The 15,055-nt window shown below is 33.9% G+C and overlaps 3 protein-coding genes across 4 annotated transcripts; all 3 read right to left on the bottom strand.

The window, feature by feature from the left end:
- Nucleotides 1–72: 72 nt before the first annotated feature.
- On the bottom strand, nt 73–896 carry LOC145626653 (uncharacterized). Its single transcript, XM_081679122.1, has one exon. It carries the CDS (start codon nt 750–752, stop codon nt 219–221), a length of 534 nt encoding a protein of 177 aa, XP_081535248.1. The 5' UTR covers nt 753–896; the 3' UTR covers nt 73–218.
- Nucleotides 897–1,724: 828 nt separating this feature from the next.
- Nucleotides 1,725–8,822, bottom strand: LOC145628880 (threonine--tRNA ligase, chloroplastic/mitochondrial 2-like). Its single transcript, XM_081681310.1, has 8 exons — nt 8,441–8,822; nt 6,829–6,975; nt 6,569–6,716; nt 5,726–5,979; nt 3,795–4,172; nt 2,827–3,135; nt 2,318–2,518; nt 1,725–2,202 (listed from the first exon to the last, which is right to left on the bottom strand). The coding sequence occupies exons 1-8, from the start codon at nt 8,777–8,779 to the stop codon at nt 1,942–1,944; spliced, it is 2,037 nt and encodes a 678-aa protein (XP_081537436.1). The 5' UTR covers nt 8,780–8,822; the 3' UTR covers nt 1,725–1,941.
- Nucleotides 8,823–9,732: 910 nt separating this feature from the next.
- Nucleotides 9,733–13,728, bottom strand: LOC145626652 (uncharacterized). Of its 2 annotated transcripts, XM_081679120.1 has the most exons (4): nt 13,496–13,728; nt 13,198–13,408; nt 11,237–11,510; nt 9,733–10,331 (listed from the first exon to the last, which is right to left on the bottom strand). In XM_081679120.1, exons 2-4 carry the CDS (start codon nt 13,364–13,366, stop codon nt 9,992–9,994), a joined length of 783 nt encoding a protein of 260 aa, XP_081535246.1. In that variant the 5' UTR covers nt 13,367–13,408; nt 13,496–13,728; the 3' UTR covers nt 9,733–9,991. The 2 variants fall into 2 exon arrangements, with proteins under 2 accessions (XP_081535246.1, XP_081535247.1); XM_081679121.1 differs by having other exon boundaries at nt 11,237–11,493; nt 13,198–13,728.
- Between the last annotated feature and the right edge of the window lie 1,327 nt (nt 13,729–15,055).

The following is a 15,055-nucleotide window of genomic DNA, read 5'->3' as shown; positions in this document are numbered from 1 at the left end:
TCCTAACAAACTGGCTTAACTGCATAGTATTTTCTAAACATTATGTCAAACCGATATGTTTGCCAAGCTAGGAAAGTGAAACTGATAAGTTAGCTATAGTACTTCGTATTATTGATGAGTATTTATCAGATACAACATACCAAATAAAACAGAAACTGATGATACGTTAACAAATGTTGAAGAACTAAATAAAAAAAAATCAGACTCTAAATAGTTTATCATTGATCAGCTGATGGAAATTCTGTTGACAGAATACCATAGATAAAAACATCTTTAATTTGTCCCTTAACATAGCTGTATTTCCTCAAACATCCTTCCTTAAGAAAACCACACTTTTCTAAAACCCTTTGAGAAGCCTTATTTTCCACACTAACCAAAGTTTGCAGCCTAACCAATTCAGGGTAATCCTTAACAGCCTGATTCATACCCATCTTCAAAGCTCTTGAAGCAATCCCTTTGTTCCAATGCACCCTAGACACTGCATACCCTACGTGTGCCCGGCATCTATCATCGTCCGAGCCAGGGTGTATCGAGATCATCCCTATCGATCGATCATCGATACAAATGGACCTCCTCCAAGGGTGTGGTATGCAAACATCCTTGATAAAAGTCAAGGCTTCTTCCTTGGAAGTGATGGTTTTCCACGTGACCAAATGTTTCATGACTTCATCATCACCTGCCCATAATATGAAATCATCAACATCTGTGATTTTGAATGGCCTGAGGATGATTTTTGTAGGGTTTATCTCCATTGATGGATTATTAAGGATGGCAATGGCAGAGTTAATTATCTTATGCTTTATATAATGTTAGTGGTCAACACTTCAACACTAAATGGAGTACATATCATATCATATCTAGATTCTCTTATCTTTTTTTTTTTAATTATTATTATTATTATTATTATTATTATTATTATTATTTAATACTCATTCAAACCATCAAAGATTGTCACATAAATTAAACTAGACTAGAATTAATACATAATGTATTTTTTTTTTGTAAACTAACCACCCTAAAACTCTAAACACTTAACTCAAATAAACCCTTTACACTATAACCACCTTTGCTTTTCACAAAAAAAAAAAAAAAAAAAAAAAAAAAAAAAAAAAAAAAAATCATGTAACCCTTTTTTTTTTTTTCCCAACTGCAACAATTTCCATATATTTGTTTTTACACTAATTTTTACTTCATATTTGTCTCATTTAGCTTTTTTTGCGAAAAAAATTGAGTGCATGCACATATATGTTTGAGCACAATATTTTCGAATACGCAATACAAAAAAATATTATATTTTGCTAATATTTTGAAACTATTTATCTGACACCAAAAAAAAAAAAAAAATCCTATACGAGTATATTTTTCTTGATTAATTTATGAACATTTATAGTTAAATCTTCTCTCTTAAAAGATTCTGAATGCGATAAACAAATCGGCAATAATTTTTAATTAATTATAATAGATAAGAGCATAAATGCTCCATTGAGATTGATAACAGCATATGTACTCCATTGGCCGTATACAGTATACTAAAGTTTAATAGTTTTTGTGGACTACCTTTTGATCACTCATCCAGAGAGATAAATGCATACACAACCCAAGCACAACTAAAGAATAAAGTATAAAGATAACCCATCTTCTTTTATTATTATTATTATTATTATTTATTTAGAGTAGTTTTTTATCATCAAATTTTCATAATGACTATTTTAAAAACTTCTTACTACATCATAATCAAATTAAATAAATAAATAAAACAAACTATCTGCTGCCAAAGAAATATGATTACAAGAAGAGAATTTCGTTCTGTAATCATAATTTCAGCAGATAAATCTTCAGTAATCTAAAGTCTATGTGTATTACTCCGTATCAGTGTTGTAATTCTTGTGAATAAAAAGATTTCAATCTTAATTGATCTTCTGAAAACTTGAGCAAAGTATGTCAGAATGAGCCTCTGTCCTCAACAGCTTTCTTAATTCTGCAGGTGAAGTCGTCAACTGGCATAGTGCCCAGTTCTCCGCCAAATCTGGATCTGACAGTAACTGATTGGGTCTCCAGCTCTCTGGGGCCAACGACAGCCATTAACGGGATTCTCTGCTTTTCTGAAGTTCTGATGAGCTTAGGCAGGCGCTCACCATGGCAAACTTCAGCGCGTATGCCATTTGCCTTGAGTTTGTTGACAACCTCGCGAGAGTATTCAAGCTGTAGAAACAAGCATTGTTATGTTAAGAATATACGTCAATTATAAGTTTATAACTACCATAGAAAAATGCATATATGCTCTTGGCATTGATATTGTACAATTTCGAGTTCTAACCTGTGTGTCGGTCACAGGCAGGACCCGAGCTTGTATAGGAGAGAGCCATAATGGGAAATCCCCAGCATAATGCTCTATAAGAACACCAAAGAATCTCTCCAAGGATCCAAGCACGGCTCTGTGAATCATGATGGGTCTTTTTTTCTCAGAATTGGAGTCTACATATGTTATATCGAATCTCTCGGGCAAATTAAAATCAACCTGAGATATCCAGCATAGATCATATCTCAGTTAGTGAACAAAAAAGCTCAATTGGAATTTCATATTCACACTCTATTCAGCTTTTCGTATCATATTCCATATGTATTAAAATATAGTAACAAGAATTTTGTAAAGAAAAAAATACACCATAAATTTTTAGTGAGAAAAGTAAACAGTCAAGATTCGGTCACAATAAGTGAAAGAAACACAAGAAGCATACATAGTTTTTTATCTCATGCTAGACAAGACGGAAGTTGCCAGAATAATTTCCCTCATTTGTTCTGTGATAAATTATTTACTTGGTTTACCTGAATTGTCGAGCATTGCCATTTTCTACCAAGTGCATCTTCAATTTTGAGATCAATCTTTGGGCCATAAAAGGCACCCCCACCTTCATCAATTTCATAGCCCCAACCTTTATCATCTAAAGCTTCTTTTAAAGCCAATGTGGCCTTTTCCCATATATCATCACTTCCCACAGCTTTTTCTGGCCTCGTAGATAGATTCACTTCGTATTGGTGAAAGCCAAACTGAAGCAGTATTTGCTCTGTAAGATCGAGAACCCCCCGTATTTCGTCTTTAATTTGGTCCTCTAAACAAAATATATGTGCATCATCCTACAATCGTTGAAGAACAGTTAGTCTTGTACTCAAAACCTCTGAATGACAATTTTCTAATCAGTTAAAGTCCATGATAGGCACAGAGATATAGAAATTGATTAATAGACAATTATATAGTATATTACATACCTTTGTGATATAATTAATCTTTAGAAGAAAAGAAGCATGAAACCCAAAAACAATTTCGAAAATAATTTATGAAAAGTAAAGAGCCAAGGGTTTGGAAACTTCAGCCATCAGTTTGAGACAGCTTCAGAATGATAGATATAGACAAAATATGGTGCCTCTCTTGTGGAGTATTTTAAATAATTTTCGATGCAAATATAGAATATAATAGCAGCTCAGAACAGAAAAACAGAAAACAAGGAGAAATATATTCTGATCAAAAACCAAAAATACAGGCTATTCTGATACTCCGTAATATCAAACTTAACCAAGTAACTATTAGGATACCCTAGCCAACTTATCTTACGATGATAAGTACAAATAATTGGAGAAAAGAAATACAATGGCCTTCTAAGAACTTCTGATATTGTAAAATAAATTATCAAAAAATAAAAAAATTTACTACAGCACATGAATCTACTACGGAGTATATATGTTTCTGTATCTTCAGAAAAGAGAGAATTTATGTGAAAGTCACAGAAGTTTCGTACCTGAGTGAAACCTCTAACACGGAAGAGGCCATGCAGGCTCCCAGACAACTCATATCTGTATACTGTTCCCAGCTCTGCAACCCTAATTGGAAAATCTCGATAAGAGTGCATTTTTCTTTTGTACACCAAAATATGGTAAGGGCAATTCATTGGTCGTAGTTGATAAAGCTCATCCTCAATATTCATTTGTTCAAACATATTCTCCTTGTAGAAATCAAGGTGACCACTTATCTTCCATAGATCTGCCTTTGCAACATGAGGAGTGTAAAGCAGACTGTATCCACGTTCAATGTGCAATTTTTTCCATGTATCTTCAATAATGTGCCTCACGATGGCCCCTTTTGGATGCCAAAAAACCAAGCCTCCTCCAGCATCTTCCTGTATATAAAACATATTTTCTTATTCCTTATTGAAACTGAATTTAAAAATACTACCTCCGCTTTATATTATTTGCAACATTTGTCAAAAATGGATGTTTCCTATTATTTGCAACAAATGTTTTCTTTCCATTTTAAGTTGTCATTTCTCTCAATCTCTCTCCTCACCACAAGCATCTCATATTTTCTTCATTTAACACTTACAAACAAATTTCGCCTAGGAGTCCACGGAAACTCATCTGTTGTAATTGTTGATCTATAGAAATTATATATAGAAGAAACATAAAAATTCCAGTACACCATATAATTATAAGTTTATCATAATCATTGACTGTGATGGGAGAGATGCCGTGTCATCAGAAGGCACACTGGAAAAAATTAAAAATAAAAAACTCATATTCTACCAGGAGACAAGAGAGCAGCCAGTTATATGAAAACATGAATTAAGGAATTTCATAGTACTATGATTCATAACTATCAAGCAACTTGGGAATCAAAATCAATTCGTATACAGTACACAACTAACACTTAAGGTTTGCTCATTTCACTAGGAAAAGGGTGCTGGTCTAATTGAAGTTCTGGACTCTAAATCTTTCTTCTGATTTGGTTGGCCTAAACTCTATATGATATAACTTTGACTGTTTACATTAGTTTATAATTAGACAGAACATTATAATGGGTTCTTGGCATTCTTGCTAGATTCATCTTAATGTAAGTATTCCATCTAATTTTGATAATATTTACTACTCCCTCTGTCTCCAAATAAAAGTCTCATATGCCTTTTGCACAAGTTTTTACAAGGTGAATAGAAAAAATAAGATAGTGTGGTTAGGTTGATTACATGAAAATATAAAAAACAAGATATTGGGGTTCGGTTGATTAGATTAAATATAATAATAAAAATATAGTGGGCCAAGTGGGGTTCGGATGATTACAAGTGAATAAAGAAATAGATAAAAGTGAAATCAGACTTTCATTTGAGGAGAAGTTTTGTGCATAAAATGGGACTTTTATTTGGGGACAACGGATGTAATACAGAATTAAAGATACTTGGTAATAAAAAAATAAATAAATAAATAAAAATAAATAAATAAATAAATAAATAAATAAAAAAGAAATTAAAGACCAAGCATTGTCTGATTTGATCTGATTCAACAAAAATAAGTAACAAGCCTCATAAAGACATACTCTGCATGAACTCCAAAGCAATTATTTAGTTAAAAGGACCAAGCATGAACTGTTAATACTTTTATAAACCTCAGCTATGTCTTAAAGCCAGATGCCCCTCACTAGCAATAGTAGCAAACTCAAAGATGATATGGGATTTAGCAAGCAATAAGGAACTATGAAATTGAAATAATATTCTAAGTTTTCAATTGCATCTATTTGGAAAAGAAACAAAGCTTTCTTTGTGGATCTACAAGTCTACATGAACAGGGCAGAATCTTTTTGTGACAAAAAAATGATGAGTGTGGGGGATATAAAAAGGGTATTGAATGGGCTCTATAATACTAAGCACTTTTAACAAAGCATAAAAGTTTAGATATAAGATACCTCTATGGAAAACAGGTCAAGTTCTTGGCCAAGACGCCTGTGATCCCGCCGTAGAGCTTCTGCTTTGAAATGAAGGTAAGCTTTCAGCTGTTCTTCATTTTCCCATGCTGTGCCATAAATCCTTTGTAGCATTGGCCTGTTTACATCTCCTCTCCAGTAAGCACCAGCAACAGATTCAAGTTCAATGGCTCTCCTATTAATAGTTCCAGTAGTATCAACATGGGGCCCAGCACAAAGATCCCACCATTCATCCCCTACAAGTACATAGAGTGAATCAATAGAAAACCAGGAAAAAACAGAGTAACAAAAATAACAATAGCATGAATTTCATAGTGCTAAAACAATAGAAAATGTAAACGAAATAACATTGTATTAAGCAAGGTATCTCAAATACTTAAATTACACAACTTCAAAATTGGAAAACGATAGAATACTTTGAAAAATCATGTTTGCTCAATTTTGACTTTAACAATTCCATCATTAGCTTTAATTTGCACCATAGCAATTAAAATTCATTCTGACTAGCCAATGAAATCCTAATGAACAGCTCTTGTTGGTAATTTTATAAGGGCTAAAGGTCTCAGCAGAAGTAAATCATGCAGAAGCAGTGGCATAAGACAATAGTCTACAAGCACAGACAGCAGAAGCATGGAATTATACTGTCAATTTCAAAGATCAAAAAAAAATAAATTATGGATACAAGTGCATCAGGTAGCTAAGAATCAGTCATTTGCAAGAGCAAACTTCACAGCAAACAATAAGAGGTTAAAGTGCATGGAAGCACATCCTTCAAAAAAAAAAAAAAAAGTGCATGGAAGCACATATTTTTTCCCAAACCCTTACCTATGTGATAAATTGTTATGGGTTCTTCTTTTATGCTGTCCAAAATCTCCAATTTGTAAGGTTCATTCTGAGCCATTATTCTCCTCTGGGCTTCATCTCGTGAAACCTCTTCTCTGACTAGTGGTAAGTTTCGACTAATAATGCGGTCCTACAGATGATGTAAGAAATAAATTCTGTACCATGAAACCATACACTAATAAATATTTCACCCAGCTAGTAAAGTTTAATTATTTAGAGTTTGGCTGATAGTTTTCACTGACCATCTCTTTCTTGATTTTCTTCAGGTCTTTATCAGTAATAGGTTCCATATCGAAATCATAATAAAATCCATTATCTATCCACGGTCCAATGGTAACTTTGGCATTTGGGTACAGCTTCTGAACAGCCATGGCCATCACATGTGCACACTGCAAGCAAGTTACCAGTGTTACTCCAAATAAACCAGTAAATTTAACCAACATATCAATCACCAAATGAATATACCTCTATAAAATTGATAAAATAATAATAATAAGTAACAACATATCTCTGTTACGCAATTAACTTCATTTAAACCCATTAAGGAACAAGGGTCCAAGATTCCAAGATCATGAGAAACAAGAACCAAGAACCAATCCCCTACAATTACTTGAGATTAGATCTCTGTCAAGTTATAATTGAGCACGAACCAAGTGTCTTACAATTCAAAACAACATCATTCATATCAGTTGCAGGAGGGAAACAAGAAGTGGAAACAATAGTCTGTACACATCCCATCAAGCACTGACCTTTCACACTAATCAATATTTACAAACAAGAGAGCCACCAAATTAAAAGCTTACAAGTTCCTTTGCAATTCAGAGTACCACTATAGCATACCAATCAATCATATACAATTCAAAAGACTCCTACAGAAGACTGTGAGGAAGGTAAAGTGAGCAGCAGCTGTAGCACAATATTCACAAACACAGAAATATTTCCTATTTTCCTTATTGGCACGCAGTATTAAAAGCATGAGGAACAAAATACCAGAGCAAACACTTAATAACAATTCTTGTCATGAATGTTGCATCCATCAAACAAACTATTAAAGCCAAATTCTATCACAATGAAACTAAGCAGTCATAGCCTCGTATCGAGTCAACTACTCCGCATATTATTATTCACATGACTCTGATGGGGTGATGCTAAATATAAAGGAGACTCATAGATATCTGCAGTTTTCTTATCAGCTATACTCCATTTCAGACGGCAAACAAGAACTCTAATTAAAGCCATTTTCCATAAGCAACCTCTACCTCGAAAATTTCCAACATTACACCCATAGCAAATGCAACTTTCCACCAAAGTCCAGGCAAGACTTAATTTCTCAATCAATTGATCAAAGCTAACTTGCTAGACAATACCCCACTTCATATTAGCCCCCTTCTTCCTTATACACATCCAATTGAGCACTAAAATATGAATAAAAATCCCAACATATTCACTAGGCAGTCAAAACCAAGAAAGTAAGAAACTCGAACGGTATCCAAAACTCGAACCACAAGCTGAACATACTCTTTCATCCCCTAAACACAATCTACTCATTTCAAGCTTCCAAAAGTAATCCACCAAAAATTCAGATAACAACACTAATAAACAAATTCAGCAGTCAACATTGTACAGCATTATATACCCAATTCAAGTTTCAACCTTTCCTTCACAAACCAAACCAAATTAAGTTTCCAAAACTCAATCATCAATCCAATTCAAATTTCAACATCTTCATCACAAATCAAATATAAACAAGAAACACCCATTTCAAATTTCAATAACTTCTTCCCAAATTAAACTTCAACAAGAGCACAAAAACAAGAAAAACATCAAAAGCAATTAAATCATTGAAAAACGTACCGTATGACGAACCCTCAAGAGCTTTTCAGACGATTCATTAGTGGGAAGTTTAATTCTAACCTCAGAAAAACTTCCCTCCTCCAATTTCTTCTCATCCTCATTAATTACGGTCTCCATTGAATCAGGAGAAGCAACAGCAGAAGAAATACAAAACCCTCCTCTAGGAATGTATGAAGAGAAAGATGCAAGCTTTTTGGCAGAGATTTTAGGGGAGATTGAGAAGCCATTTTTGAGGGAAGAAGTGAAAGGAGAAGAGGGTTTAGTGAGAAATCGAAGGGAGTTAGAGAGGAGAGAGAAAGTAATGGGTGTGGTGGTCGCCATCCTGTGAATGACAAACATGGTGGTGGTGTTTCTGAGATTTTATCACCAAATTTTTGTTGTGATTTTGGGTGTCGCTTTCTCTGTTAATGCTAGTGTAGACTTCTCTTCCCAGTTCTTACCTTGTGTGGTAAAGGTTTTCGGGTTCCGGTCACCAAACTCAGTAACTCACTCACCCGAATGGATCATGAATCGGGTCGAGTTGGATGGATGACAGATTGAGTCGGATTTGGATGATAACGTGTGAGAATTGAGAAAGGATAGTGATAGTCTCATAACTCTCAAGCTCGAGTGGTTCGAGCTTCCGTCCCGGTTTCAGGAAATTCCGGGATCGATTCTCACCCCCGCCCTTATGGCTCTCTAAACACCAACAAAAAAAAAAAAAAAAAAAATACTTTTATTAAGAGGCTTTAAGCTACGGTAAAAGAGGAGCACTTTCAAATGGCTCACTGTTAGGCACAAACAAATACGGAGTACATAGCAATGGCAATAAATAATGACATTTTAAGAGTACCCCTGAGAGCAATACAGGTTTACTGAACCGTAGTAGTACTAATAAGACTTTTAATAGTACAAAAGGTTATTATGCAATTTTGTTTGTATATAACGGTGATGTATTTCCTCGTAAAAGAGTAGGGTAATAACTCTAGAAAAAGTTTATTAAAACCATTAGTAAAAATGATTTTCAGTTAAAATCAATATAAACTCTATATATGTGTTGGTACGAAAATAATTACTTGTAAATTTTACTCGTTAATGAAATGTTGCTACCAGAGGTTTAATTGGTGATAAAGAGGATTTTGGTGATAAACAGTTAATGCTAGTTAAAATCAATATAATATCTGTTAATGGTATTTTCTACAAAATTTCAAAACTTGACCAAGATAAAGAGGATAATCCATGTTAATGCTCATTAATGAACTTTTGCTACCAGAGGTTTAATTGGCAGATTAATTATGCCAAGAATAGTAAGGTAGCCAATATCAAACTCATTATATTAACAAAAAATTGTACAAAAACCAGCTGCTGCTTATTACATTGATACTTTTTGGTATCCACTGCATCTACATAATTACATACAATGGAACACCAAAATAAAAAAAAAGTACACTTGTAACATCGTGCATGCCAGGAATCGAGAATCATTGTTCAATTGTTAATAGGAACATGATATATGAACATCAAAGAGAATTGAACCCTCGATATAAATTCAAGAGTTGCAGTTTATATTAGTTAGTGTTTATGTCGTTTGTCCTTCTTTCTCCTTTTCTTATCCCTTGACTTCTCTTTTGATTTATGCTTCTTGGAGTGTTTCTTTTTTGATCCTCCTGAACTAGTCTTCTTGGATCTCTTTTTCTTTTGCTCATGATTGTCAGATGATTCGTCAGATGATTCATCAGAAGATTCACAATGTTTCCAAGATGAGGGCTTCTCTGGACCAAGAACAGCCTTATGACGCCTCTCATCCTTGCTATAGTCAGTGGCCACACCATCTGGAGATTCTGAAGAACGGGGAAGAAAAGGACCAGTTTCATCCATCCTTGACCCTATAGAACCCCTACCACGCTTCACCCTGCCATCAACAGAAACCCTGGTTAGTAATTTGACACATCTCATCATAAGAGTAAATAATTAATGAATTCCGATCCAAATGTATCATATTTGGGGGGGAAGGGGGGGGGGGAGATTGGAGGTCCTGACGCCATGTTAAAAAAGATAATTTTTTTTTTTTAAAAATCCAAGAGAAGATATGTCGCAAACAACAGATGAAAAATGAAATTCAAAATCCCCCAAAGGACAACAATACATACTTGTGATACAAAGTATACACTATTAATGATGACAAACATAAATTCCATGAGAAATGTAAAACAAAAAATTTTAGCATTATTGAAAAAAGAAAAGTGAAGTATACTCTGCAAAGTATAAGTCATCACATAGACACATTTGTATACTTCATAGATGAAGTAGTTATAATTTTACTTCACTTTCTGCAATTCACAAATTCCTAATAGCATAAATCTACAGCGTCAGACTCTCAAAAGAAGTAGCAAAAAAGATATGGAGTAGTTATTTGGAGATATGTCCTCTTTTTATGGTTGAGAATATGCAACTATAACAGGGGCAGCGTCAGCATACAGTAATTCTGACATTTCAGAACAGAATGAAAATGTAAGATTTGCTAGAATCTGTTTTAAAGCATAGAATAGAAATTTTAAAATAGGACAGGTCAAGCCTGCTATGAAAAGGAAAAGAAAAAAAGTAATAAGAAGGCAGTAAAGAACCCCCCCCCCCCCCCCCTCTCTCTCTCTCTCTCTCTCTCTCTCTCTCTCGATATTGAAAAGAGAAGGAAGCATCGCAAATAAAGTATTTCATTTAACGAGTGCTATTACTATCACACAGTTGGGGAAAATGGGGTAGGAACTAAGAAACATATGGAGAAAAAAGCAAGTTGAATGCAGGAGCTGGATATAAGACCTTGAGTGCAGAAACTCCTCAATCTCTTCATCCTTCAAGCCTTCGTCTTCGTCTTTGTCTTCGTCTTCTTTAGAGTAATCTTCATATGATCTTTTGCTTGATGAGCATGACGAATTTGAACTATGCCTCTTGCTCTGGCTTCCAGCCAAATCTCTTTTTTCATCTCTGCTACTGTGTCTGTAATAATCCCTTGACCTATCTTTAAGCCTATCATCCAGCTCTTTCTCCTTCTGCCGAACCCGCCACATTTCATTTACCTCCACAGCCCGATTAACTGTCAGAATAACATTAACAGTTCTAAGCTCTAAGCCGTCAATTGAATATGTAAACAAATGGTTATCTAATAGTTAAATCTATCTACAAATATTCATGACAAATAGAACTATACCAAATTTCTCAGCTACAGAAAGATGTAAGCATATACATATTTACAAATTAGTTTAGGACCCGTGCCACGCACGATAAGTCCAAAATTAAACAGCTTATACATTAATAACCCAATTATATATAACAAACAAAATATGATTAAAATTTATCAAAGATATTGAACAAATTATCGGAGACCTATTTAATTTATGAATAACAAAAAGTAATACAGTATATAAAATAATTAAATTGAATAAAATATAAATTAAGTAGAATGATGAACAAAGGTAGTTAATCACTAATCATTTTACAATTATTATTTTTCATTCATCTAATTTATTTCATTGTATTTTAAGTAAAATAGACTTGGAGTCCACAACACAACCCAACTCAGTAACTCCAAATGATGTCTAGTAAAAAAAATACATTTGTTTGATTCACATTCATCATCAGTTGTCAATGGTTGAAGTAAAAGAATAAATTTAATCGTCAGGTTATTATGTTATTGATTATTGATTGATTAAACATGGACCCTTCAAGTACACTGAACCAAACAAATTTCTAATCTATGATCCAAAGAAGAGACAAACAAAACTCAAGAGCATAAGTGCTTGAACCCAATAAGAAACTTTTCAATCTCTCAATCGTTTAATGATACATTAGCAGTAAAATCCATCCAATATAGGAGTAGAAGTATGACATTATGGCCATACAGGCATAAGTGAGATAAATCCAGCACAAACATCAGAGACTAATATACTCAGCTATTATGCAACAATATGAAATCCGATCACAAGAGAATAGCAATAAATGAAACTACTTTAAAAGGAGGAGGAATGTTGTAGGGTGTGACGGCAAATGCAGCAATTGACAATGAGTTGAAGGCAAGCGAGACACAAGGATTAATGTTGGTCACAGCGGATGTTATCTATGTGTACATATTGGTCAGAGATACAAAGTTGACGAATATTTGGTACGCAGATTATAAAAATTTAGCAACAGAATTACTAAATTATATCCATTATAAGTTGTTTGGTTTAAGTGGTATAGTAACAATTTCAGAGAATAACTGATTCCATCCATCTATTACCCTCCTCGATTACATGGTAAGTTGGTAATACATCATATAACCCTTCTCAACTTCCCTCCCCACTCTTCTAATTTAATTTAATGTCATTCCATTGCAATACCACATCCATAAAAGTAGCGAATATTCCCTCTCCGATTCAATTTCATTCCCTTCTGTAACCTCCAATCACATTATCACACTAAAAGCATCCTAAATGATAATTTCAAGGTCATCTTGAACCTCGAAGCGCTCCTAAGCACGTAGAGGCAGCATCAACCCATATTTCACTACAAAGTAACAACAACAGAAATTCCATCGGAAAAACAATAATCGGATCACGAGCATTTCAATACATAACCAATACTAAGTTAATAGCACAATCAAAACTAACACAATAACCCAATTTGTCAAACATATCAAATTGTTAAAATAAAATACAATCAATTGTAGCAAAGTTGAAAAGCAATTTAACTGATCATCCTTCATTGATGAAAACAAAAAGAAGAGAGAGAAAGAGGGTTTATACCTTGTTGGATTCCGCGAACAGTGGCAGTAAGAAAGCGAGAATTAGGGCGACCTCGAACAGTAGGATTGCGAAGATAAGCAAGCGCACCATCTTGCTGAGCTTGCCGCCGAATTTCTGCAGCTTCTTTCAATAGAATTGCTGCAATTCGATTCTCAGTTTCCAGATCCATTGCAACAAAATTAACGAATTTGGGGGAATTTATTGACGAAACCTGTTTGGAATTGTGAATTAGGGTTTAAGATACTGGAATTAAAGAAAAGGAGCAGACGAGTTAACAAATTGAGTGATGAAATCGCACCTCGAAGAAGTGAATTAGCGAATTGATCGATCAAAAAATCAAATATGCAGGTTAGTGAGAGTAATTGAGATTAGAAAAGATAGAAATTAGGGCAAAATTGATTTGGGTTTTTTTTTTCTATGAATAAGATTGAGAGTGAAAAGATTGAGAGCGAAAATAGGTTGATATTTAAGACTTTGATTAGAAAAGTTTAGATCAGACGAAGTATATATATTTTTGTTATTTCATAATTCATAATTTCATATGATTAGTTTTTTTTAGTTAATTTTTAATCATATGATTAGTTTCATACGGAGTATTTGATACCCTAATTAAAGTCAAATTAAAGTCAAATTAGGCGATTACATCAACATTAGATATGTCATATGTCACTAAGAATCAGAATTCTTGTCTACAAAGTTCTCCCCACTTTTTTCCTGGTTGCTTGTATTCTAATAAAATTAAATATGTCACTTACAACACGTTTGATAAGCAGTCATAAATTGTTGGAATGGTAATGAATTTGTAAGTAATTTTGCAAAGTTATCCTATGGTCATTATCATATCAATAGTACACCTACAAACATATGTTTTTGTTCGCAATATTTCATTACCAGAAGTACTTCTAAAACGGTAGTAAATGATACAATAATGAAAATTTGCGAAGAAAGTGAGGTATTTAAGGAAGGATTAACATTATCATGGGCATTGACATGAAATCTTCTTTATAAAGTTACTTGTAAAATCATTACCATTACCAATAACCAAATAAGCCAATTAGAGTTCAATGTTTCTGTAAATTTTAAGGGTTGTTAAAAATCACCAACAAAATTTGAGAGATGATACATGTACACTCAGTGTATAAAGGTATCTTATACACTCCTCTCTAATTGGCTTAAGAGGATTCTTTATTTAATGAACCCTTCAAAATTGTCATTCAAAATTTAAATTCAATATTTCAAATGTAATTTAACTTTTCAACCACTCAATTAATAATTTTCAAATGGATCCCTCAACCTCGTTTGCAAGTCATCATAGACTTTTCAATAACAACAATTTACATACACTTGTAACAATTTGTTGAGCATGAAGCATGGATAGCTCATCTTTGTGAATCTAGCATGAATAGCTCATGTTGTGAATTTAGCATGAACAGCTCATCTTTGTGAATTTAGCATCCTTCTTATCGACCAACAATGGTACTTGCAAACAACTGGAAGATGTAACAACTAGATGACGAATTGAAGCTATTGAGCTCCTCTTCGACTCGTAGCCACTTTCATCAGTCAAACTTCCCCAAAGAGGTATAGTCGACCAGTAATTTCGAAATCAATCTCAGATCACTAGTAGGCAAATTAAGAACTTCATGATGCTTGTCCAAGTTCCAAGCAAGGGACGATGACATTGTTGAACTATTAGAGTTGACAGGAAGGGAAATTTACTCAATCAAGACACAAGGGTTCATTTGTGTGGGCAAGGAGGGTTTATCCATGATCAATCGGCCCTGCAACCTGAAGTTCAGGCGTGCCTTCAGGCCATACATTGGACTTGTAGGAACAATTTGGAAGTTCAGCTTTACTG

Source organism: Chenopodium album, chromosome 4 (assembly GCF_948465745.1).
Source record: "Chenopodium album chromosome 4, dcCheAlbu1.1, whole genome shotgun sequence".
Classification (NCBI taxonomy): Eukaryota; Viridiplantae; Streptophyta; class Magnoliopsida; order Caryophyllales; family Amaranthaceae; genus Chenopodium; species Chenopodium album.
Note: the sequence above shows the minus strand (reverse complement) of the source record. Positions and strands in the feature narration are given on the sequence as shown.

Excerpts from the sequence above, each read along its gene's own strand:
- LOC145626653 (XM_081679122.1), bottom strand. The coding sequence starts at position 752 with ATGGAGATAAACCCTACAAAAATCATCCTCAGGCCATTCAAAATCACA.
- LOC145628880 (XM_081681310.1), bottom strand. The coding sequence starts at position 8,779 with ATGTTTGTCATTCACAGGATGGCGACCACCACACCCATTACTTTCTCT. Across the intron at positions 6,976-8,440 it reads TCTTGAGGGTTCGTCATACG|TGTGCACATGTGATGGCCAT; the intron begins GTACGTTTTTCA and ends ACTTGCTTGCAG. Across the intron at positions 4,173-5,725 it reads TTGACCTGTTTTCCATAGAG|GAAGATGCTGGAGGAGGCTT; the intron begins GTATCTTATATC and ends TTTTATATACAG.
- LOC145626652 (XM_081679120.1), bottom strand. The coding sequence starts at position 13,366 with ATGGATCTGGAAACTGAGAATCGAATTGCAGCAATTCTATTGAAAGAA. Across the intron at positions 11,511-13,197 it reads TGTTCGCGGAATCCAACAAG|TTAATCGGGCTGTGGAGGTA; the intron begins GTATAAACCCTC and ends TTATTCTGACAG. Across the intron at positions 10,332-11,236 it reads GAGGAGTTTCTGCACTCAAG|GGTGAAGCGTGGTAGGGGTT; the intron begins GTCTTATATCCA and ends TGTTGATGGCAG.